This window comes from Vitis vinifera, chromosome 8 (assembly GCF_030704535.1).
Source record: "Vitis vinifera cultivar Pinot Noir 40024 chromosome 8, ASM3070453v1".
NCBI classification, from domain to species: domain Eukaryota; kingdom Viridiplantae; phylum Streptophyta; class Magnoliopsida; order Vitales; family Vitaceae; genus Vitis; species Vitis vinifera.
Window position 1 is genome coordinate 12,060,792 of NC_081812.1, and position 26,254 is coordinate 12,087,045.

At 33.4% G+C, this 26,254-nt stretch overlaps 3 protein-coding genes across 3 annotated transcripts; 2 read left to right on the top strand and 1 right to left on the bottom strand.

Moving 5' to 3' along the window:
- The first annotated feature begins 7,907 nt into the window (after positions 1 to 7,907).
- On the top strand, positions 7,908 to 14,472 carry LOC100258607 (serine/threonine-protein kinase AtPK2/AtPK19). The gene is made up of 7 exons (XM_002272976.5): positions 7,908 to 8,253; positions 11,048 to 12,005; positions 12,237 to 12,319; positions 12,401 to 12,521; positions 12,635 to 12,808; positions 13,585 to 13,692; positions 13,961 to 14,472. Exons 2-7 carry the CDS (start codon positions 11,325 to 11,327, stop codon positions 14,261 to 14,263), a joined length of 1,470 nt encoding a protein of 489 aa, XP_002273012.1. The 5' UTR covers positions 7,908 to 8,253; positions 11,048 to 11,324; the 3' UTR covers positions 14,264 to 14,472.
- Positions 14,473 to 14,678: 206 nt separating this feature from the next.
- On the top strand, positions 14,679 to 18,592 carry LOC100253288 (serine/threonine-protein kinase STN8, chloroplastic). Its single transcript, XM_002273102.5, has 5 exons — positions 14,679 to 15,337; positions 15,804 to 15,977; positions 16,662 to 17,066; positions 17,221 to 17,584; positions 18,110 to 18,592. Exons 1-4 carry the CDS (start codon positions 14,759 to 14,761, stop codon positions 17,566 to 17,568), a joined length of 1,506 nt encoding a protein of 501 aa, XP_002273138.1. The 5' UTR covers positions 14,679 to 14,758; the 3' UTR covers positions 17,569 to 17,584; positions 18,110 to 18,592.
- A 2,239-nt stretch (positions 18,593 to 20,831) lies between these two features.
- Positions 20,832 to 23,358, bottom strand: LOC100248160 (mannan endo-1,4-beta-mannosidase 6). The gene is made up of 6 exons (XM_002273194.5): positions 23,148 to 23,358; positions 22,778 to 23,057; positions 22,148 to 22,342; positions 21,917 to 22,039; positions 21,557 to 21,768; positions 20,832 to 21,413 (listed from the first exon to the last, which is right to left on the bottom strand). Exons 1-6 carry the CDS (start codon positions 23,318 to 23,320, stop codon positions 20,981 to 20,983), a joined length of 1,416 nt encoding a protein of 471 aa, XP_002273230.2. The 5' UTR covers positions 23,321 to 23,358; the 3' UTR covers positions 20,832 to 20,980.
- Between the last annotated feature and the right edge of the window lie 2,896 nt (positions 23,359 to 26,254).

Sequence of the window (26,254 nt, forward strand, 5' to 3'; positions counted from 1 at the left end):
TCTCTTAAAACACATGTTTTCTATTCTTAATAACAATTTTTAATTCTCAAATGTGTTTTCTAAATACACCCTATTAAATTTGAAAGAGCTTAGGATGTGAAGCCTAAAGTTTTAGACAATGAAAATACAAAACTATTTTCAATTTAAAAATATAATATTTATTATTTATTATTTTACGTTAATTTTAACTTTAAGTAACATTATTAACTTATTTTATTAAATAAGTCTAGCATATTTAATAACATAATTTTAAGTATTTAAATATATTTATTAGCTATTAATCTATTAAAAGAACCTTAAGGTTTAAAAAATCATGGGATATAATTAAACAAAAAGTCATTTGTTTGTATTTTTCCACTTCAATAAGACAATAAAAGTAGGATTGTTTATTTTAGCTTTTTCTTATATTCTATGTGAGAATGATGCAAACATGCACTATTTATAAAACATGGATGAAAATGATAAAAAAAAATATAAAAAAAATCATTTACATGGGGAATGCATTTTGAAGAAAATAATTTTCATTTTATATACTAGAACAATACCCATCTCATATTACCCGAAAATGTCACTTATATGTGTATTTGGACCCTTATCAATCTAATTCACATGAGAATAGTACATTATTTAATTAACAAAGCTATCTTAAACTCAAAATAGTGTTACTTTAAGACCAAAACAATGTTACTTTAAGATTAGAACACATGCAAATATGGGTTCCACTTTTCATATCCATACCATATCACGAGCCCTTTTACTCCATCAGGTACTTTCCATTATTCCTCACATCTCTATTCACCTCATATAGTCTTTACAGACTCATCTTCATTTCATAATTTTTTCAAATTATTTAAAGAGATATTTTTAGCAATTTTCTTTATTATATAAGGAAATCTAATATTATAATAATATATCAACTTTGAAATGTTCTATATAATATTCTTTACAAAAAAATGAATATGTACTAATTAGGAAATTGGAACGTAACAATTTTTTCCAAAATGCACTCATCATAAAAATGATTTTTTTAGATTTCCTCTTCATCCATGTTTTGTAAATAGTGCATGTTAACATAATTTCTCCAAAATAACAAGCAATCTCATGGATTATAAATTTTTTTTCCTCCATTTGCAATCAAATGGACATGCAAAATAAATAATATTATACAAAAAGAGGCAAGGTAATATGGAATAAATAAAATCCACAAGCAAATTTTGACGGGAAAAAACATATACATGCGAAAGGAAAAATCAACTGCATTTACCTTTCGCACACAAGACTTGGCCTCAACCATAGAAAGAGAATTGGATTTGTTTCCTCTAATTGTCGCCAAAGACCCCTTGGTAAGCGCTCATTTTTCCTTCACAAAAGGGGTTGTGAGGGCCCTCATCATCAAATATATGAGTGGAAATCAAATGAAATCTTAGGAACATGCCTCACATTCTTAAGTAACAATTTCTACACAATGGTATATGACAAATTTGCATTCCACGTTTTTTTCCATTTTTACTCAACAAAAATGGCTAGTTGTGTAGGAGGAAAAGATGTCATAACATGAAATGACACGATAAGAAGCTCCCAAACCAACAAGGTGATGAGAGTTCCTAACATATATCAAATAGAATACAAACATTATCATTAGTTGGGCTTGTAACAATATTAATTCCGTCTTTATTTTATACTTTTTTTCTTATTTATTTTGCTCTTTTTTAAACAATTTGTATTAAAAATTATTTTTTAATTTGGATTTTACATCTTAGACTTGTCATTGTTGTCATAGTTTAGGGATGATAATAAGACGAGTTTTTTCGGATACCCAATATTTAGAATTAAAATAAACGAGTTAAGGGTGAGTTTATGTATTCTTTTGTTCTATCCCGTCTTTATTATATAATATAATTAAAGTTAGAAACAATTTAATTTTAATTTTTTTTCATCTTTAGCACATATAAAATAATATAAGCAAATCTACTTTCCAACAAAATAAGTTATAAAAAGTGATAATGTTTATTTATAATATAATTAAAAAAATTTAAATTTAAATGCCACAATATGGGTACAAAAAATTTTTATACCCCCACTTATTAAATTTGTTATTGGGATGAGGATGAAAATTAATTTATATACATGGGATGAGATAGGATTGTGGCAATCTATCCCAAACCCACCCCTTGGCCATCCTGTCATAGTTTTCTAGATTTTTACTTTTGCTTCTATTCCACCTTTGAGAGTATCTCTACTCTTTCAATATTCCTTTCTTTTATCATATTTGAATACCATGGAAAAGGGTAAGGGAAAATAATTAATAAATAAATAAAAATCCAAAGTTCATATTTAGTTAATCGAATATAACATATCACTTATCATATTTTATATTCAATCAAACACGAAATAGAATAAACAGAGATGTATTATTCCAATAATATAACAAATATTATAATCACATATTATGATCAAATAAATAAAAATTATTTACTAAATTTTAAATTATTAATCATTTTCTAAATTATATTTAACATGAGGGATTATATATATTAATGGCAAATATTAGAGTTTAATATGATTTTTATTTTAAATAAAGTTTAACATTGAACAATAATATGTGAAAAATAATATGTTTTAAATTTCATTTATTTATTTATTTTACAAATCAAATATGAACATCACATAGCATGTCCCATATAGTATCATAGGATATTAAATATCAAATTTCATTGAAAATGTTATATTAAGATATGTATATGTTATCCATTGGACATAATATTTTAAGATATATATGTCATCTCTTATTTTATCACTCAAATATAGTCTAAAACAAAGAAAAATAATATCTTAAGATATGCATATATTATCTAATATGATATGATATCCTTTTATGTACATTTTTTTTATTATATTCCATTGATCAAATATAACTTTAAAAAAAAAATGAAAGTTTTAAAAATAATATTCTCAGTGCACATTTGATAATGAATTTTATTTTAAAAAACAAAAATCGGATCATATCATTTTTTTTAAGATAAAATATTCTTAAATACCAATTGACATTGTTGGTGCACAACCAATAAGGAGAGTTCAACTAGCATTAGAAGCTTAGATGACGTATCTACTTGCACAAAGGAATGTTCGGATAAGTTTTTTGTGGATAAATTTTCGTACACGCCTTTCCAAAGTTTAATGGGAGACAGCATCCCATAGTCATGATATCCAAAGTTAATATATTTAATGAGATAAGTTATTTTATGTTAAACTTATATTTAGTTTGCAAAGAATAAAAATATATTATTTTTCAATGTTCATATTTATTTAAAATAAAAATTATATTATATTCCAATATTTGTAAAAATATATATATAAGATTTCTCTTATTAATTTAAAATTTAGTAAGGATTTATTTATTTGTTTATTAATAACATTAATGTGTAGACCCTCGTTTTGGTCTATAGGTAAGGGCATTTTAGGGAGCATTCTTTACAACTTTTTTTTTTTGGCAACATGTGATGAGGGTGGATGGGCAGTGTTCTTGTCTAGAGGCAATCAGCAGCTGATGCGTGGCATGAGAATCTTCATGCCGTTATGGAGGAGCGGGTCTGTTATGCAAAAGCTGGAGGAGGAGAGGTGCTTTTTGGGGGGGTTGGCTAGAGATATTTTTGGGGGGATATTCTGAAAGAAGAGGGAAAAGGAGGCTGGTTACAGAAAAAGGGACATTGGAGAGAACTTGGGGTGGTAGACTGGTTTTCTGGGAGGTGGTTGGAGAGAGAGATTCTTCTTCTGGTGATGGTTAGAGGGAGAAATTTACGGGAGAGAGGGTGAGGCTACCAGAAAGACTGAGAGGGGAGTATTTGCTGTGAGAAGGTGAGAAACGTGTTGGTTGCTGAAGATTTTTGCTACAGGGGAGCCAAATATTCTGGATGAGAAGGGGTTGAACCATTACCACTACGGACACTTCCGCTTTGGTTTAATTTCTTGGTGTTCTTTCCTTGTCATTGTTGATCTTGAGCGTTGATTGTTGGGTTGTTGTACTTAAGCTTGCATTATATTTGCTCTGTTTTGCCCCCTCTCATACTCTTGACTCTTCCCTGTAAATGGCTAGGTTCTTTTTTTTTGAATTTGATGTTTGATGGTTATATTGTAGACTTCCAGTTTGTCCCACCGGTTGTCGTTCATTATTCATGAAACGAGGCTTTGCCTAATAACCTCTGGAGTTTTTTTTTCATTTTTACTCTATTATTAGCCATTCCCTCCTCTGTACTCCTCTGCCCCTGTGTAGCTAGTTGTGAAATACCCTGGTTCATATATCATCAATTGAGAGAATATTGGGAGTTCATAACACTGTGATGAAGCTGATATTCACTGGAAGCTCTCTAGTGATTGCGTGGTGCATGAAGATGCACAGAACCGTGAAGACGTCCTATGTTGGCGCGCTTTCTGATGGGACATCTTTCACCATCATTTCCCAGTGGCTGCGTGCTTTCTGTTGGCGTTTATCGTTCGCGAAAGTTCACATTTCAAGAGATCTTCTTGGCATTTTCAATATACTTGGATGCCAAGCACCCGGATGACACAATGTGACCTCTGAAGCATTCCGTTATTTGCAGAATCATGTGAAATGGAGCACACTGTACGGGTTCAGGGCAGTCCCGCTGGGATCATGAAGTGTCCAAGTCCAAGAACAACTCAAGTGGCTGTCATGAGAGTAAATATGGCCTCCCGACGTGCCAAAAGTGCAGCATGTGATCTCGTTATTAGTAAAAACATTATGAATTTGAAGAAGAATAATTGGAGTAGTCATTACCCTTTAACCTGACCCACATCGCCCACCAATCATCCCTCACATCCAAAACACTTTTGTCCCATCCTTTTTCGTTTTCCACCATCATGGGCGGCAGCAGTGTCAGGGGAAAGTGGTGGGGGCGATCCTATGAGATTCGTGAATGAACTTTGCAACCTCTCTACTGTTCTACACGCATTTAGACGAAGATGGGACGAGTTGCAGAAGCATTTGGATTTCATTCAAGATGTCATTGCCAGCAGGTTCATAGAGTTGGATGTTTCACCGCAACATCACCAACGCTCACAGCAACCACGGTTGGCAGAAGGTCACCTACGCCAGGTGCAATCGGAAGTAGCAGTCCAAGAACTCAGATTCCGTTGGGAATTCTGCGAAGGTTCGTGTCAATGGAACGCTCGCCACCGGGGACAAGCCTAACGTGTTCCGATCACTCGAGCAGCAGGCGGAGGAGCGGCGCCAACTGGTCCTGGAAGCTCAGATGGTGGCTGCTGCTGCTGCCGATGATCATCAGGTCAGATCGAAGCCCAAGCACAGGTCCGATGATGAAGATTTTGAACTTGATTCTGAACATGAATCTACTGAATCTGATGATGAAATTCAGATTTGTGAGATTTGCGATACTGAATAAGAACGGAAGAAATTGCTCCAATGTTCCTGTTGCGTCCAACTAGTTCACCCATCATGTTTGGTCCCACCTATGATTGAGTTATTATCTGAGGAATGGTCATGTCACTTGTGCAAAGAAAAGGAAAACTGATGAATATCTTCAAGCAAGACATGCCTATGTAGCCGTAGCCGAACTTTTGAAGAGGTATGAAGCAGCCATGGAGCGTAAGTCTAAGATTTTGGAGATAATTCGTTCTTTGGATCTTCCAAACAACCCATTGGATGATATTATTGACCAGCTTGGAGGTCCAAATAATGTTGCAGAAATGGCAGGGAGGCTGCATGCAAGTGTCAAAATGTGAAGAAAACAAAATCTAACCATGGGCCCCACCCTCTTTCTCTCATGAGATGCATGGCCACCTTGGGTGAGCCATTCTTAAAACAAGTGGATGTTTCATTTCTTAAATTCCTCATCTCCACTTCCAAAAATTGATTTTAAAAAAATCTGATTTTCAAGTAGTTTTCTTTTACTCCTTAACCTTCTCATTATTTTATCTTATTTTTATTTTATTGTTTCGTTTATCATTTTATTTTTACTTTATTTTATTTTATTTTACTTATTTTTTTATTTATTTTTTTTTAGTAGTCTTAAAGTCAATAAAATCTCTTTTTAATAAAATTTGCTTCCCCTTTTTATTTGGCAAGCAATTTTTAATCTTTTATGATCTTTTAAAACGTTTTTAAAATAAGCAAGAATTACATTTCTGTAATTCCGAGTGATGGAATTTATGAAGTTTATTCATGCAAAAATAAACGGGTTTTGGTGGGGACCCCACATATGTCATTTATGATTGATTGATTGATCCGATTATCATGCATGAATGATTGATCTGATTGTCATGCATGATTGATTTGTTTTGCTTTGTGATATGCATATATTCATCCTATATTGATTCACTAACCCTTGTTTTCCCTAAGTAAACTAGGTCATTACTTAGGTACGTTCTCTGCCTCTTATATTCATTCGGGTATTTTGTTGTGATTTTCATTCGGTACTCATTGATTTATTTATCAATCACCATACTTGCTTCATTTTATTAGTAGAGACCCGACTTTAGGGACTTAAAGGGGTGCTACGATATTTACCGTACTTTTTGTTAACCCTTTTAAAAATAAAACAAAAATAAGTGACGATTCCAAGTCATTTTAAAAAAATAAAATAAAAATCATTTTCAAATGAAAATCGAGTTCGTCATCGAGTGGAAAACGCATGAGTCAGGGTCCACATAATGATTAAAATATTTAAAATTTATAAATAAAAATTTAATATCATATTATTCAATATATAAAAAATTATATATATATATATATATATATATATATATATTAATATTATTAGTATTAGTTTACAATATATTTTGTAAATATTTTTTTAACTACAAATTTAAAATTTTAGTGAAATTTTATTATTTTACAAAATAACTAATATAAAACATAAAAAAATAATTAAAAAATTATAATATATGAGATATGTAAATCCTCTATCTCAACTTAGTGGGTGTTTGGTAAACCAACTTTAATAACTTAAAGTGACTTAATAACCTAATTTAAGTCATTTAGTAAATTAAGTATATTTAAAAAAATAATTTAATGGTATAACTTAAAATAAAAAATAAATTTAAATAAAAATAATAATTAACTTATTTTTAAAATCCACATATTTATCTTATCTTTATTAAATTATTTTTAATTTAATATTACTCCACCACCTGTACTGTTATTGATATCCTTTGCCTTATTTATAATTTATTAGAATAGATATATCAATTTGATAATTTAGGATAAATTTTAAGTTAGTTTCTTTAAATTAACTTAATACTTAAAATATGAATTAAGTAATAAGTTTTAAATTAATAATTTAAGTATAATTTAACTTAAAATCAACTTAAATAATTAAATAATAAATATTAAATTTTACCCAACATTCTCTTAATATGCTGTATAAAAATACAAAGAAGAATATAAATAATATATTTTATTTCATATTCATCATTGACTAATAGTGATTTTAGGAAATATTTTTAACTTTTCTAATACTTGAAATTTTTTATTTTTCAAAATATTAGAAATGTTATAAACACTTCTTAAAATTATTACAAAATTATAAATATGGTATAAAATATGTTATCATATCTCACCTAAATTCTAAAAAAAATATAGTGAGAAAATATAATGAGATCAATTTTTTCTAGTCATTTTCCGTGTTTTCACACGTTGAAACATAATATAAACATAATATAACTCCCGAATCAAATTGATTCCGACCGATAACTACGTTGTTTATAAATCATAACAGGCTTTCAAAGTTACTCAATGTCTACATCTTTAATTGAGTATTCCTAAAATGACCCTCATCTAAATTCATTAACTTCCAAAATTTCAATAGGGCCTGTACACGGCACGTCAACTAATTCACTGAACCTAACCTAACATAGCATATCCTCATCTCCCCATAATGTAATTTATTTGACAGAAAACCCCATCCACCAACCCTCATAATACCCCATGGTCGGAAGGGCATTCACGTAAATGCGTCCAACCAAAAAAGGAGACAAGCCCACCCGGCGCCAACCCATATCCACAGAAAACGGATATTCCAAAAATCCAACTCAAAAAACGTTTCCCTCTATTTGCAGCTTAATCCTATCGTCCACTAGCGTAGCGCCACGTGTTCAACTTGGCAGTAGATGATCTGCTCCCGAGAATATTACCGATCATAAATAAGCGGCGACGCGACCCTTCTAGAAAGGAGAACGCTCTCATTCCTCTCCGTCGCCGTCTTCAACCTCTCTCTGGTAGATGTTCAACACGTTTTCTTTTCTTTGCTTTGCTTTTTTTTCTTTTTTCTTTTTTATTATTCGTTGTTTGCTTATTTACTGTTTTTTCTCGGCAACCAAACAGGTTTGTTTGATTAGATCTGGAAATATAATGTTCTGAATTTGGAATGAGTTTGGGCGCCTTTGGATCTCCTTTGTGATTTCGTTGTAATTTCTTGTTTTTCAATTGGATGATTTTATTTTATTATTGTTCAAAGATCGGATGTTCAATTAATGGTCTAATCTCCTCGGGGATCTGATATTTATTTATTCTTTTAATTGTGTTTGTTGTTGTTCCGTTGTAATATTTATCTTGGATCCTGTATACATATTAAGAAGTTGATTGTAATGTTTATGAAATTTTGTTCGAACTCGTATAAAGCTGATTTTGACATTTGAGATCCTTACAATTGATGGCTTTTCCTCACCCAAAATGTTCTGCCGTATCAGTTTTTATTACAATCTATTCCCTTATATGTGTTTGGATGATCAATAACTTTCCTTTCCCTTATGAATGCGGATTATATTTTAGATCACAACACCACTAATTTTTCTTTGTCTCTAAAATATACAAATACAAATACAAATACAAATTTCAAGGATAGAAGTATTTAAAAAAGAAGAGTAAAGTAGACAAGGCATGCCTCTCCAACAAGGCAAACTAGGGAGTGGTGGCGTCTTGGGAGTGCATCTTTTAAAACTATGCCAATGTTAGATAAGGTTGTTTCCTAATTTTCATTCCAAGGAAACTTCCATTCATAATTTTCTGTGCTAAAATGCCAAATAAAATTTTTTTGCTCTATTGTTTAGTTAAATATCTAGGAAAAGGAAGATACTAAAATAACCATATGGCCACACATGCTTTCTGATTAAGAAAGTTGGGTAGAAAGAAACAATATATTTGTAGTACATGAAATATACTAGAGCTCAGGATGCTAAGATGGAATCTACAATTACCAGAAGAAAATATATATAAGCAATGAAAAGAATTGAAAAAAATCAAGGATAGGGTCTCCTAAAGACATGGAATGCGGTCCAAAATGATTTGATCTAGCTGAATGCTCTACAAGACAAGGGAAAAGCCAAAAGGAACATGGGGCAAGAAGGAGAGAAGGGATATGGTGGAAAAGATTCATGTTCCAAACCCAAATAATTAACAGTGGCAACCAAAAAGGAAAGAAGCATATATAGATGGAAAATAAGGGAAAAGGGAGGTCTTTATTATCAAGAATGAGTTTGGGCGCCTTTGGATCTCCTTTGTGATTTCGTTGTAATTTCTTGTTTTTCAATTGGATGATTTTATTTTATTTATGTTCAAATATCGGATGTTCAATTAATGGTCTAATCTCCTCGGGGATCTGATATTTATTTATTCTTTTAATTGTCCAAGATAAATATTACAACGGAACAACAACAAACACAATTAAAAGCTCTAGTATATTTCATGTACTACAAATATATTGTTTCTTTCTACCCAACTTTCTTAATCAGAAAGCATGTGTGGCCATATGGTTATTTTAGTATCTTCCTTTTCCTAGATATTTAACTAAACAATAGAGCAAAAAAATTTTATTTGGCATTTTAGCACAGAAAATTATGAATGGAAGTTTCCTTGGAATGAAAATTAGGAAACAACCTTATCTAACAGTGAATTCAAGTAATATTTTTGGCATAGTTTTAAAAGATGCACTCCCAAGATGCCACCACTCCCTAGTTTGCCTTGTTGGAGAGGCATGCCTTATCTACTTTACTCTTCTTTTTTAAATACTTCTATCCTTGAAATTTGTATTTGTATATTGAAATTTATATAATTTCATTGCTCTTTGTTGAATGCTTCTTTTATATATTTCAAATCTTAATTTTTTTTTTTATTGATTGTGTTAGATTTTGGATCATATTTTATAAAATTGATATACATCCCTGGTCATGTTTCACTTTGCTTTGCACATGCCTTGAGTTTTTCTTTTTTCTTTTTGTATAGGTGTTTGCGTATTGTGCCTAAGTTGCAGAAGACTTTTGTGTCATAAGTGTGCCTTGCGCTTTTTAAAACTATGATTTTTGGTGCTTAGCCATCAATATATCTATTGCTTTAGTGTGGTCCTACATTTTCCTCTCAGATTTTGTCTGAAGAAGCATTGGGTAATCTCACAAATGTATTTCAGAAAAATTAGCAGTATTGATCATGTCTTGTTTATGCTATATTTATCATCATTGTTTATGATATATTTATCAGCAAGCTGCACTGTATCAGGCCTTTGTGTGTGAGTGGTGATAGGTGAATGTTTTAATTTACTGGATTTATAACATTTGAATGATAGAAAATGTTAGCAAGGTTTGAAATTTGTATCCCAAGTGTGTGGTCTAGCAGTGTATGATTTATTGCAGCAATTAATGTGTAAAGGATGAAGGCTCATTAACCAGCATAGGGGCACTGAAGACGATCTCATTTTTAAAATGCATCAATATTGTGCTTTCCAAATACCTGAACATGTACTCTTACAAGAGAACCTCTTATTTGGCTTACCTTTTTAATTTGTATGTATTATGTAACTAGAATATCTATATATCTGTTTTTCTTGTGCTAGTCTGTTTCATTTTGTCACCTAGTTTATATGTACTGATAATTTTTATTAGAGAACTTTTATATTATCTTTTCTTTTTGATTTTTTTTTTAAATGCTATTTGTTTTTAGTGTTATTATCCATTTTGAATATCGTGCTTGATTTTGCATTAGTAACTTATTTTCTTCTTGTATCTTTACCTTGGGCTACAGATTTGACAACTTAATCTTCATGAGTTCAAAAACCACTGTAGCATCCGTCGTTTCCTGTAAATCGGGAAACAAGAACGACTTCCTCTGGATTTTGGTTTGCTTGCTGCCAAACTTTTTGGGAACTGCTATTGTATACGTGAACTTTCTCTTGATCAAGGCCATTGATAGGAGTCCTTCAGCTGAACGCAACTTGGAGTTGTTGTCTTGAAATTCATCCATAGCAGCAATCAATTTGTCCATCTGAAGCACACATCTCCCTTTCAATAGTCTTGGTAACATGGTTTTCTCTGATGTACCTGGTTTGACCAAAACCAGAATGTGCAAACCAATCCAGAACCAGCTACTTTTTCCTATGAACCCCACTGATATTGTCCCCTTGGATCATGTTGAGTTAGATTTTGCTGATGTGTTTGGTCCTCTACCAGTCCAGACACCCAGTGAAATGAATCCTGGGGATTCAGGAGATTCAGTATCTGCAGCAGATACAAATGATCTCATTTATGGTGATCCAGTTGTTATTTATAGCCGGTCACATTCTTTGGTTGGCCCCTCAACTTGTCTTAGTCAATCATTGAAGCTCAGCAAGCTCGCTTTACATGAGATAGAGGATTCAGAGGAACTTGTGGAGTGTCTTCATGAAGAGGCTGTCAAAGAACTTCAGAGGACTTCCAGTAGTGATGATATTTCTGAGAAATCTTTTGAAGACATTGACTCTGATTCCACCACGGTTGAGACTGTGGGCCTTGAGGATTTTGAAGTTATGAAGCTTGTTGGGCAGGGTGCATTTGGAAAAGTATTCCAGGTGAGGAAGAGAAATACATCAGAAATATATGCAATGAAGGTCATGCGGAAAGATAAGATTATGGAGAAAGATCATGCTGAATATATGAAAGCTGAAAGGGATATTTTAACAAAAGTAGATCACCCCTTCATCGTCCAGCTCCGATACTCGTTTCAGGTACTTTCTACTTCCATCAAGAATAGACTCTTTGGACTTCCATTGTTCCCATGTTTTTTTACTTTTCCTTATTTTCTATCTTCCTTTTTAAGCGAGCTCATTATTATTTCTGGAATAAAAACTTGTTCAACTTTAACGGGAGTAGTATTTATTAAAAGATTTTTTCCAGAGCAAGAGATCTCAATCTACTTCTGCCATAAGACAATAAGTTTGGCTATTTTTAACATGCAGACCAAATATCGACTGTACCTTGTGCTGGATTTTGTAAATGGAGGTCACCTTTTCTTTCAGCTTTACAACCACGGTCTTTTCAGGTACCTTTGGTTTTAATGCTTTGTATATATTCTGAGAATGATCAAGGCATGAATAAAATTGAGACTTAGATTTTCTTTCAGAGAGGATCTGGCACGTATATATGCTGCTGAGATTGTTTCTGCAGTTTCTCATCTTCACGCAAATGGAATAATGCATAGGGATCTTAAACCTGAAAATATCTTACTGGATGCAGATGGCCATGTATGCTCTCTCGCTCTCTCTCTCTCTCTCTCTTTCTCTCTTTTTCTTTTGTGTGTATGACTGTAATATCATTCACTCTCTCAACTTAACATGTTACTCATTCCTTAATTTAGGCCATGTTGACTGATTTTGGCCTGGCAAAGGAATTTGATGAGAATACGAGATCAAATTCAATGTGTGGAACTGTAGAATATATGTCACCTGAAATTTTTCTTGGGAAAGGTCATGATAAGGCTGCAGACTGGTGGAGTGTGGGAATCCTATTATTCGAGATGCTCACTGGGAAGGTTAGCTTTCTTCACTTACAGATTCCATGTGAATTCCTTATGATGAGTGTTTATTCAATGAAATGCTTGTTTTAAACCTCTTTTTTTCATACTGGGTTGTCTGTCATTTTTTCCCCTTTTTTCTTACTTCATAAAAGCCAACTCATCCATGTCACATTTCATTTATGGCAGCTACTGAAAATTAGTTGGCACTTGAAACCAATTTCTTAATTAGTGTGCTTGAAACCAGCTAAAACAAGGAGTCATATTTCAGTTGCCACCTTCAATTTTGTATTTTGATTTGTTTATAACATTTGTTGTATTGCCCTTATACTTGTGATGGTGTAACTACTTTCTTTCATTAATGCTTGCCTCTCTACCTTGTCAATTTTAGCAATTCGTTTGAGTGGATTTGCTGCAGATTCCTTGGCTTTGTTGTATTATGCATATGGTATATGAAATATATTGTAGCAATTCCATATCAATGTGTGCATAAGATGATAGCATATGCAACATCAGAAATTCACATGTCACTGTGGTAAAAGGCTTGAAACTAAATTCTGATTTTATAACATTGGAGAAATTTTGTGAAACCAAACAAACTTAAGTCTCTCAAAACCATTCCAAATTATGTAAAGGTTGTATTCATGATCTTCCACAACTTGAAAGAGGATCATCCCATGTTTCCTGAATAGCTTCTTAACATCCCAAAACACGTCTTGGAGCTTATTTGATTTCATGGATAAGCAGTTTGTGCCTAACTATTACTTTTTCTCATTTGCTTTTCCCTTGTGCAGCCTCCATTTATTGGTGGGAATCGGCAGAAAATCCAGCAAAAGATAATAAAAGATAAGATCAAGCTTCCAGCCTTTTTGTCAAGTGATGCGCATTCTGTGTTGAAAGGGGTAATTTTAGGCACCTATGATTTAATCATTCCTATCTTGAATCTGTATAGTAGATGCTCATGCACCAATCAGGAGTTGATGCTAATGTGGATATCATAAACTTTTTTGCTCATAGCCATTTTAAAAGTCCTCTCTGACAATTGATTACAACCTGCGGATTCCAAAGTCTTCTTACACCTGATTGCAAATTGTGAATCAGTGGAAGATCTCATAACCTTGAAATAGTTTTAATTTAATTTAATTAATAAAGTCATTTTGCCTTTTTTAGCTGCTACAAAAGGACCCAAGCAAGCGCCTGGGAAGTGGACCGTTGGGGATCGATGAAATCAAGCACCATAAGTGGTTCAAACCAATCAACTGGAGGAAGCTGGAGGCTCGTGAGATTCAGCCAAGTTTTCGTCCAGAAGTTGATGGAAAACTCTGCATTGCAAACTTTGAGAAGCGATGGACCGACATGCCATTGGCTGATTCTCCTGCTGCCAGCCCAAAAGCCAACGGAAATATCTTCACAGGCTTCACCTATGTAAGGCCTGCGGCCTCTTTTCTTCGAAGGAATAGCCCCTTGAATTAAGAAAACTATTATTTTACTGTAGGGCTGTCTTTCCCATGGACAATTGTGTCATATGGGATTATTTAGGAAAGCCCAGCAAAGTCTGTATGGAGACCAGTTCGAATTATGTATTATGTGGACACGATCTGTGCCCTTACCATCTACTTCAATCTGATAATTAGTCTGCGTTGTTCAAACTGCTATAAATAACATTGGCTATTTTTATTTTATTTTTGTTATTTTTAAAATTTTTAGTATATGCCACCCACAGGTAGTCATTAGTTAAAACTCATAACCATGGGGAGCATTCAAATGAATAGAATGTAAGTGAGCATTGGTAATACTGAGTTATCTGTTTTTGAGGGGCAGACTTGTCTGTTTTCTCTCCACATGTTCCCTACTCAATGGATAAACCCTGGATTGAACACGTGGGAAAAATTCAGCCTCTGCTGACGCTTCCTTGTAAAAACAAACACCAGCACTCGGCACCATGAGACTCCTCTCCGAGGAGAGTCCATGGCTTCTCTGCTCTCCCCAGCTGCAACCACTTTCCAACAACAACCCAAACGAATTTGGTTCTCTTTTTCAAAACCCATTTCCCAAATCCATCTCTCTTCATTCTCGAACCGCTTCAAGACTAACCCAGCAAGGTGCAATGCATTCTTTGACAACATTTCGGAGAATGTGGTTGAGCTCGACCAGTCTTTGTCTTCGTTTCCTTTTTATAGGTCTGGGTATGCCCAATTTCAGAGAATTACAGAGGAATTGCCTGAGATGGAGAAGTGGGGGATTCTTGTTTTTGCTGGGCTCACTTGGATTTACCTAACTGCAAGGCCGGGTGTTCTCATGGGTGCTATAGATTCATATCTTCTAGCTCCTCTGCAGCTGGGTTTGGACAGTTTGACAGGGAGGAGGAACTTGAAGAGGACTGATTTTGTGGTTGGGAATAGATTGGGCGAAGGGTCCTTTGGTGTTGTTTATTCTGGTGTTTTGGTTCCAAAGAATGTGAGTGTGGAAGAAAGGCCACAGAAGAGAGGAACAGGTCAAGCGTTGCAGTTGGATGGCAGGTTCAAGGAGAAGGTTATTCTCAAGAAGGTAATTGATACGATAAAAAAATACTTCTAAAACTAATTTTTATTTCTTCTTCTTCTTCTTCTTCTTCTTCATTCTTCTTCAAAAAAGAAAAGGAAAAAAAAAAAGAAAAAAAAAACAGGGCTTTTGATTGGGCATACTTATGGTTTAGAATGAATTCATAAATTCCCATTATCCTTTCTTTAAGTTAAGTGCTGAACCTGCAATAATTCAAATGCCTATTCCATTTATTTAATTTGTCTGCCCTCTTGGATCCTGCAATAAATTCATAAATTCCTTTTATCCCTCTATGCATTTAGCTTCTCACTTCTCCCTCCTCTTTTCCTGTTTGTTTTTCTTTCTCTGGGAATTATAACAGTCCATTTTGTCTTTTGGCTATTACTAATGTGTTTCTTGTTTGGATCCTTCTAAGCAAAATTATAGTGCCAGAGTTTTTAATTATAACTTCGATTGCAATGTGGCACTGCAGGTGAAGGTTGGAGTCCAAGGGGCTGAAGAATGTGGTGATTTTGAGGAGTGGTTTAATTACAGGCTGTCTAGAGCAGCTCCTGAAACATGTGCTGAGTTCCTTGGAAGTTTCATTGCTGATCAAACAAATTCACAATTTACAAAGGGTGGAAAATGGCTTGTCTGGAAATTCGAGGTACTCTAGCTGTTTGTATTTTTGTGTGACTGAATGCATTATGCCTATATGTTGTTTCTTCCTTTGTATGCCTAAAATGAATATCAGGGTACAATGATCCAAGCTCAGGATGACCATAGTTAGCGCTCAAGTTCCCTTCTTCATAATTTGGATTAAGAAAACTAGAGACAGAGCTACATTATAAACCAAATATCTTCGGTCTTTACTAGGGGAATCCTTACAAGGAATTGGGCCTTAAGAGTCTTGAAGAATTTTAAATAACAACATTGAATATGTTGAGTCATCCCTATAATTAAATGGATGTTTTCATTAAACGTGATATCCTTTCTTCACAAGAGGGCAGAAGCCTTTTTGTGGAGCTTCAAGTGTAAAGGATGGTACAGAAACATCATGAGCACTTCTCCTGATGTGGATTGGATTCTGTTACACGACAGAAATGGTCATGTATTTACTCTGTTTGGGTATTTATCATGGCCCTTGAGTAACTGTCCAAGATGGTAGCAAGCGCTATTGATTATCCATTCAAAAGATTAAGTAGATTTGTGGTCGTAATATTGCTTATAGGTTTATGCATTTAACGTGTGCCTTTGTTAAGTTGACTTGTTTGTGTGATATGCAAGAAGATTGGTGTACAGTTATAGATGCATAAAAGGCAGCACCAACTGCTTTCTCTCTGTGTGACAGGGAGATAGAGACCTTGCAGACTACATGAAAGATCGTAACTTCCCTTTAAACTTGGAGTCTACTATGTTTGGGCGTGTCTTGCAAGGACTAGGTTCAATTGAACGAAATGCATTAATCATAAAGCAAATAATGCGCCAGATTATTACTTCACTCAAGAAAATCCATGACACGGGTATTGTTCACCGAGACGTAAAGCCCTCAAACTTAGTGGTGACAAAGAGAGGACAGATTAAGCTCATCGATTTTGGAGCAGCCACAGACCTCCGAATTGGCAAAAACTATGTACCCAACCGTGGGTTGCTTGATCCTGACTATTGCCCACCTGAACTATATGTGCTCCCAGAGGAAACACCAACCCCCCCTCCAGAGCCGATTGCTGCCTTTCTTTCTCCAATTTTATGGCAGGTATTGCAGTTTTTGTTTCTCCCCCTCCCCCCAACCCCCATGTGCTAAAATGGAACTGATGGTTTTTTGAACAAAGAATCCTCAGTCTTTGTGGAGTAGAACATATCAATTGTATGTTATAGTGCTAAAGTGGGGTTTATAATTGTATTTGCAGCTCAATAGTCCTGATCTATTTGATATGTATTCTGCTGGCATTGTACTGATGCAAATGGCAGTACCAAGTTTGAGGTCTACAGCGGGCTTAAAGAATTTCAATTTAGAATTAAAAACAGTGGGGTATGACTTGAAAAGATGGAGGGAGTACACTCGGTTCAGGCCTGACTTGACTATTCTTGATCTAGACTCAGGCAGAGGGTGGGATCTTGCCACTAAACTTATTTCAGAGAGGGGTTCCCTCAGAAGGGGCCGTTTATCAGCTGCTGCAGCTCTTAGACATCCTTATTTCTTGCTGGGTGGTGACCAGGCTGCTGCTGTTCTTTCAAAACTAAGCCTGAGCAAGTAGTGGGCCGCTTGCTGATGTGAGTACATCTTTTGCCTTCTCTAACTCTTTGATTCTCTCTCTTTTTTTTTTTTTCATAAATATTTTGGTTGAGATGGATAAATTTCATGTAACAATGTGGTAAGATCCAGCTCATTATATGTGAAAATGGTACCATGCTTGATCGATCATTTATACTTGGGGAAATGAAAATTCTTCCAGTGCCTAAAAGAGCTTGGATGGTTGATGGTTAAGCAACTATTTCTGCCAATGTTGAGAAATGGATATCCTTATGGGTACATATCAAACCAATCAGGTTATGCTATGTGTGCATTTATGGCTCATTGCTTTGTATCAAGTTTGATCCTGTGCTATCTTGTAGCTTGGTTTTATTATTTGTATCTCAACCAATGACCTAGATTTTATCATACACTTTCAATGACCCAGAATTCGGTACCCTACAATTCTCCTTATTTTGGGCTTGAAACCATGTTTTTCTCATCCTATGTTGGTTCATTAGAAATTCATAAGTAGAACTAATGCATTGTTTTTTATGCAATAACAGAGGGAAGGACAAGGCTCACTGGTATCAACAGCTTGCTTGCCGTATTAGTCCATAAACTCTTGCCCCTCCTCCACTGGGTGACTCAAAAGGTACTTGGCTACCCTTTTCTGAACCAAAAAAAAGGAAAAAAAAAAAATAATAATACAGTTTATCTGGGCACCATTCCTAGAGAAAAAACACAGATTTTCTGGTTTCTTTGATTACTGAAAGCATATTGGAGGAGGTCATTTGCTCTCCAAAAGAGGAAAAAAAAAAAAAACAAGAAAAAAGAGAAATAATGGCAAAGGTTGGTCATGTCTTCTTTGTAAGATGAAAATCTGATTCTCATATTGCAATGAGATTAATTTTTCCCCCTTCTGCTAATTATCTTCTCTTGTATAAAACTTGTGATTTGTGAGCTTCCTCCACAAATGCCAGCATTCGTTTAATATCTTTGAATGAATTTTTTTGATGCCTAGTAATATTTTTCTGATAATTAAAGTATGAAGAAGAAGGGTTTTGGATATATTTGAAGTATGAGGAATGACTATAATATATTAAAAAAAAAATTGGAAATTTGAAGAAAATATTGAAAAATGAAAGCAAAAATATAATATTATGGTTGGATATTCAAACATCTCATATGGGCTGTTCAAACATCTGTAGGGACCTTTCAAACATTCTCTTGTTAGAAGCTCGAACATCCACAAAGAGTTCAAATGCCTCTTTGTGGGACGTTGGAATGTTGACTCCTTTGTTCAGTTTTTGAAGCCCTATTTTTATACTTTCAATGGAATTTTGGTAAATTCACTTTATAAAAACCTACTTTTAATACTCATTTAGAGTTTTGATATAAAAGTCAAAATATTTGGACTAAAATACATGTAGCCATTACTCTGCTCTAAGTGTTTTAACTCTTAAAAATCTTTCCAGATCCTTTAATGCATCAATTCACAAACTTCATTGTGGTGTTGAGGTGATCCACTAAGTACAAGGTGTTGCCTCAAATGACATAAAAGAAGAGTATCGGTTTTGATTAGTATAAGATCATTGGGAATATGTACATTTGGATTAGGTAAAACTGTTTACATTCATTTCATATTTAGTAAATTGTTTTTATAGTTGATCGATCAATTTTTTCTACTTTTGTAGAGTTTCCTGGAAACTTTGTAAGTGGTATGTTTACATATATCCAATGTTTTCGTGTGTTGATTGCTTTCTTATAATCTCTAATTTATTGACATGCTAATTTAGATTTAAATAAAAAATAAAAAATGATTAAATATTACTAGGAGTAACCACCTTCATTGGAAAATTGGAATGAGATTTCCTTTAAAAATGCAAGAGCATGTTTGAAACTAGGTGGAGCATGGGTGGATTACCTCTTGTAACTCTAGAAAAGATGAAACACTACCCAAACAAGAATGGGAGAAGATTGACAATAAAGGCAGCGAAGGCGATACGAAGGCCTTTTATTATAGTTTTAATGGTGTTAGTCCTTAGGAATTTAAAAGCGTGGTAACATGTAAATATACTTAAAAAAAATATGAGCGATATTAGTTATAACTCATAAGGGCACTTATAATATGAAGTTATTCAAACCGTAAATATTGCTTACCTAATTTGAAAGCATTAAAATGATATGAAGATAAAACATTTTAACTTGGGTGAAAAAAACTCCAAATTTGAAGACAATTAGTAAGTGTTTTAGATTTCTTCTTAAGAGATTTAGGCTTAAAGTAATTTTCATACATAAAAGAAAAACAAATGTGGATGCATTGAGAGTGGATGAGTTAGGAGTTCTTTGCCAACCTATGAGATAACTTTTCCCTCGTAAAGAGATCGAAATGATCAACCTCGAAAGCATCTTTAAAAGAAACAATTGAGTTTAAAGTTGAAAGTGAACTGAGTCTTACTCAATTTGAAATCTTTATTTTTGCTAAGATATGTAAGACATATGAAACTTCTGGAGAAAAAAAATAATAAAAAAGAAAGGTAAAAAGAATGGACCCGAGAATAGAAACAAAAAGGAGCTCATTTGAATAAAATCAAATTGAGTGTTTTAGTCATGGTGGATGTGCAATTGCTTTGATAGTTCTAGCTTCAAAGAGAACGAAAAGGCCATGCAAGTGAGTTATATTGATTCTTATTTTGATAAGAATGAATAAGATGATTATAATGAAATTAATAATAACCTTTATTTTGTTGTATCAACTAAAATATGATTTGGAAATAAAGTTGATTTCGAGGATAAAGAGGAAAGGGAATTTAATAATTTATACACCCTTAAAATAAAAGTAATTCCAATGAATGCACAGGATGAAAGTTCCATGTTTGGGAAAACTTCATCTACACACCATCAAAGTAGGTGTCACGGTAAACTCTTCAAAAAGTCTAAATCTCATGCTGATAGGCTTGTGACCTTAAAAATCAGATTTTTAAAATTAAAAAAGGTAACATCTTTAAAAAAATATTTGAATGGCCTTCAAGTTTCATACATTTAGGGATTCTTTTTTTAAAGAAAAAAAAAGAAGAACCTAACATCTTTTTTATTTCAAGTAAAATATTAAGTAAATTGGAAAAATCTCCCAGGCAATGTGGCATATTTTCCATTAGAAAAAAGCCAAGCAAGTTTTTAGGAGTTCCTACCTCTTCATTTTTTATTGGCTTAGTTTGATCAAATGTAATATCAAACTGGGCAATAAACTCTTTCTCAATCACAAATCAAACTCAACTGCAAACATCAATCTGCAATTGGGTATAACCCATTTTTATGTTCATAAACAGACCAACATGCATAATTACACAGAAATACACACATGTATTATGATCATAGATACAGATCAATCTCAATTTCCATGAAATTGGACTTGTGTTTCTTATATTTGGGCTCTAGAGATCATCATGGAAGAGAAATGCATCCAAAGGGTGCTTCTTATGGCAGCTCCAGCGGCAGTTCCGGGCACACTTGGAGTTGAACATCATCAGCCTTGTGGACTGAAGAGCGATGATATTTGAAGTTGAAGGAGACTTAGAGAGAACAATGGCATACCCGTCGTCCATGTAGTCTGTCCCATCAGGGAACAGCTGCCACAAGAGGCTCCCAGCTCCGCTCCCTCCCTTCCTGGTGGAATTCAGGAGGACCTTGTACACTGTGCTGATGAGGGTGTCGCGGAATGATGAGTTGTAGCCATCGTCTTCTGAAGATACACCAAACTCAGCAAACACAACAGGCATTCCCAGGTACTTCTCACTGTCCTCTATGTGGGCTTGCATCCATGATCTGGTGAAGTCGAGATGGGCATCAGTGATCGATTGAGAAATCCTCCATCAACAAATGAAACCGTTAGTGATGCCAGAAGAAAAAGGGCATACCTATGATTAATGTAAATAGGCATGAAGCTGGATTTGTTTTAAGTTCATGCCAGATATTGCTCAAGTATAAATGCATAGGTGTCTAGCACTCACCAAGAGTCTGGATAAATGTGAACTGAAGCAAAATCGACACCAAGAACCAGATGGTTTCTGATGAAGTCAGTTCCAACTTGTTGAGCATATGTATTCGGGTTGACTTGAACTTTATCTGGTGTTGAAGGACCATAAAATCCTTCCAATCCTATCTCCAGTAAGTGCTTTGGATCCATACTCTTCACATAGACCGCCATCTCTTGTATCCATGACTAGAAACAATAGCAATCAATCGCTTCAGAAAAAAAAAAATGCCCGTTGCAAAATCCAATTCTCACACTTCCAAGTAAAAGCATAATATTTGGAATTACAGAAAATAGTTTGATACATCTGATGGTTCTTAGCCTTCATAGAACAAACCTGCAGTTTATCCCCTGTAGGATCTGAAGTACATCGTGGCTCATTCATCAGTTCCCAAGCGAAAATTGTTGGGTCCTCCTTGTAAGTGATATTTGTGAATGTATTGACTCTATTGAGAACCGTCTGTGTAGACAAAATACTGAAGAGAATTATAAATCAGACTTCAAATTGCGAAAGAGAGCACATGAATTTTTAAAGCAAAAGATGGCCAAGCGGTTGTGAAGAACTTGCCTTAACATTGGCTTTGTAGTAGCTTCTGAGAGTAGGATGAGAGAAGAAGTCATCATCAGAGGTTAAATTCAGGCCAGCCTCTTTTCCCCATTTGACATACTGTGCTTTGCCACCATATCCTTCCCAATTGTTGACTAATGACAATATGAGCCTGATTTTGTACTTCCTTGCTTCACTCACAACAAAATCCAGGGCCTGCAACAATGAATGCTCAATGGTTTGATCATTCTATTAGGATACAAAATACTTATATAAGTTTCTAGATCGTGTTTAACAAATTGAAGTGAACCCCTGGAGATGGAGCCTTGAAAACCGGCTATCAAGTGGGGGGGTGGCGGCGGTGCCCAAATGCTTATAACTCCAACCACTAAGCCTTAGCTTAGCTCAGCAATGTGGGACTCAACTGGGTTGATACAACAAAGGATGAATCCAATGCCACTTGCTTTTTCCTATAAATAGAATTCACCTTCATATACACAAATCGGAATTCATCCTTTCTTCTATAAACTCAACATCAAATAGAGCAGCAGAAGATGGAATTGCCTGATATGTATATTGGCTATGGTGATGGGCCCAAAGAGCAATAAAATCCACAAGCAAGAAAACTGAGATTTGTACAGTGAAGAGTACCTTGAACACCTCTTCATCATAAACAGAGGGAGACTTCTGAAGAGCTCTCCACTGGCCATCATTGAAAGCCAAGGTCCTGCACACAGTTAAGCCCACAGAGGCTGCTTGTTGAAACACCTCACTGACCTTCCCCCTTGTGGATTGATCCACAGCAAATACCATCAACCAGTAAGTGTTGAACCCGTTCACATAAAAAGGCTTACCATTAACCACAAATTGGTTGCCTTTCTTCTGCACCATTGTCCATGGCTCATCTCCAAGGTCACCCATCTCATAAACCCTATACCCATGTCAAAAAAAAAAAAAAAAATCAAACCAAAATGTAAAAAAAGAAAAAAAGAACAAAAACATGAATTCAAATTGTGGGTACCCATAATTAGAGCTAGAATATGAAAGGTGATCAGCTACATTCTCCACCAATGTCTCCAAATCCTCATCCCCACTGACCCCAACGGCAGTGGAACTTGAACTTTGAAAAAGAATCATAAAAATGGCAACTGAAAAAAATATTTTAGACCCAGGTTTTCCCACATAGGTATCCATGTTTTTTGAGTCAGTGAGCTACATTTTGCAGTTTTCTGGACTCCATATTTATATGTATAGATGTCCAAGGTTTCCCCATTGTGGGTGACAGAACTGTGACACATAAGAAGAGTGTTGAAGAGGGGATGACCTGTCTACCTTTGAAGCAAAGAAAATTTTCTTTCATTGCTTGGCCATTGGCTTCTCTTAGAGGAATGGATACACACAAAATGAAGAGTTGGTGTGAAGGGTTAATGCTGCAAACATCACTGTCATTGGCTTCTCTCCAATTTTATGGCAGGTTTTGCAGCTTCTCTTAGGCTGCAAAACCCAATCTAAGGGCATAACGATCATTTAACATTTCAAACCTAAAGGTTCAAAGTGGAAACAACACAATATTTATCTTATAACTAAAAATTATCAATTACTAATTTCTTGTTTAGAATAGTAAAATAAATAAATTTTATGATCCTCAATTCTCAATTTTAAAAATTAACATATCAATCATAATGTTATTATCCAAATAACTCAAAATTCAAATAATTTAAACAGGAATTAAATTTTAACATCTAAGCAATGTTCAAAATAAAGTTTGAACTAAAATCCTAACAAAGAAAAATTCTCCAACCTAACCATCACTCATCACTCGAATTAAGAGTATGTGAAAAATTATCAATAAAGGGGCATGAGCTTAAAACTCAATAAGGAATATTAATACAGTTTCATGGATAAAACATTTTCAATCATGCTTGTAAATAGGAGATATAATGTATATATATTTTCATAACAATTTTTGAGTTCAAAATACTAATACATTCAAATTTTTCAACAAAACTTTTTCATATTTATTTCAAAACAATTTCTCATCAAAACCGAATAAAATACATTCAAAATATCTTTACTCTGGTTATTGTACGACAAATGATGCCTAATTAGGTGAGACTTCACAATTGTGTAACTAGTTTCAAATTTGTTCCATTTAAAGTGAACAAAACCAAATATCAACAATTATAACCCGTTGACTAGAGTCATCTGATATTAATTATTATAACTCGTTAACTAGTGTCATGTAATTCAAAGTCAAACACTTTATTTCATTAATTCAAACTTATAAAAAAAAAAATCATATCTCCTCAATTTTTCACTTTTCATAAACAAAGAAAATTCTCAAATACATTTTTCATACAAAACACATATTTAATCAATGCGAAAAGATAAAAATAATATTTTTACACATTTCAAAATACAATATAAAAAAAATTATTTTCTTTTATAAAAATTTGCATTAATTTCCCTTACTTTGAAGAAGCGCTAAAAACTTGAAGTATTTAGCTTGACGAATTTACTCCTCACCTTACATAATATCATATACAATTATCCAAAGGTAAAAGTTTGACAATCCTAAAAATATTTTATTTAGTATTAGGGATCCTAATTAATTTCTCATGCTAATATTATTACTACCCAATATTATTTCAACTTCTTAAACAATAATAATATAATTTAATGAATTTCCATATTTTTTTTATAAACTCATATTTCTTCCAAATCTTATTCTAACAATTTATTTCTTTTGTATACTTCAACTAAATTAAAACTTTTATTAAAAACAATTACTATTATTATTACTATATTTTTTGATACCCCACAACATCCAAACAACCCTAGTGTACGTCACTCACAAGCATCCAAATCACACAATTCTTACTATTGTTATTATTATCATTATTAATATTAATATAATTATTATCATTATTCTTATTAACCCCAATGTCCCTCTTACTTAACAAAATACCTCATATGCTTTTAACAAACTCCAACAACCCCACCAACTTTACTCATTATTATTATTTTAATTTATTCCACTACCACCTTTGCCACTCATAGTATTATATTATTGTTATTTTTTTTTGTCACCCGACACAATGCCTCAAATCCAAAATCCAGAAATATGTAATTCTTCTTCTTATTGTTTTCCAATCCCTTAAGCCACATATAATCATATATTTATTTACTCATTTAATTTTTGAAATTTCATTGTTTAGATCTATTCATCTAAAAAAAATTTCGAATTTCCCTATTTTCATCAATGAAATAACCTATATTCATAATTTCAATTTTTTGATTTTAAAATAAATTAACTAAACTAACCCTAATCTAAATTAAGATTTTCTAAAAAATATCTAATATATTTTTTTTTGTCACCCGACACAATGCCTCAAATCCAAAACCCAGAAATATGCAATTCTTCTTCTTATTGTTTTCCAATCCCTTAAGCCACATATAATCATATATTTATTTACTCATTTAATTTTTGAAATTTCATTGTTTAGATCTATTCATCTAAAAAAAATTTCGAATTTCCCTATTTTCATCAATGAAATAACCTATATTCATAATTTCAATTTTTTGATTTTAAAATAAATTAACTAAACTAACCCTAATTTAAATTTAAATTTTCTAAAAAATATCTAATGTGTTCAAAACTAACTAACAAATATAATATATTAATTTATGATTAAAATCTTACATGGAAAAATTTAAACTTCAAATTCTAAACTTTCAAACCTTTAGCCCTATGTTCTCCAATTTTCTGATTTTTAGTTAATAAAGTTTTTTGAATAAAGAAGACACGAGGAAAATCTAATTTATACCAAGGATTATTAATGATAAAATGACTTTTTTTACCTTTAATGAGTTTAATGAATTAATTAATTTGTAATTTACTATTTTGTTCCTAAAGTTTATTTTGGGTGTTACCATTTCTGTTTCTCCCCTCCCCCCAACCCCCATATGCTAGAATGGAACTGATGGTTTTTTGAACAAAGAATCCTGAGTCTTTGGAGTAGAACATATCAATTGTATGTTATGGTGCTAAAGTGGGGTTTATAATTGTATTTGCAGCTCAATAGTCCTGTCCTGATCCGTTTGATATGTATTCTACTGGCATTGTAC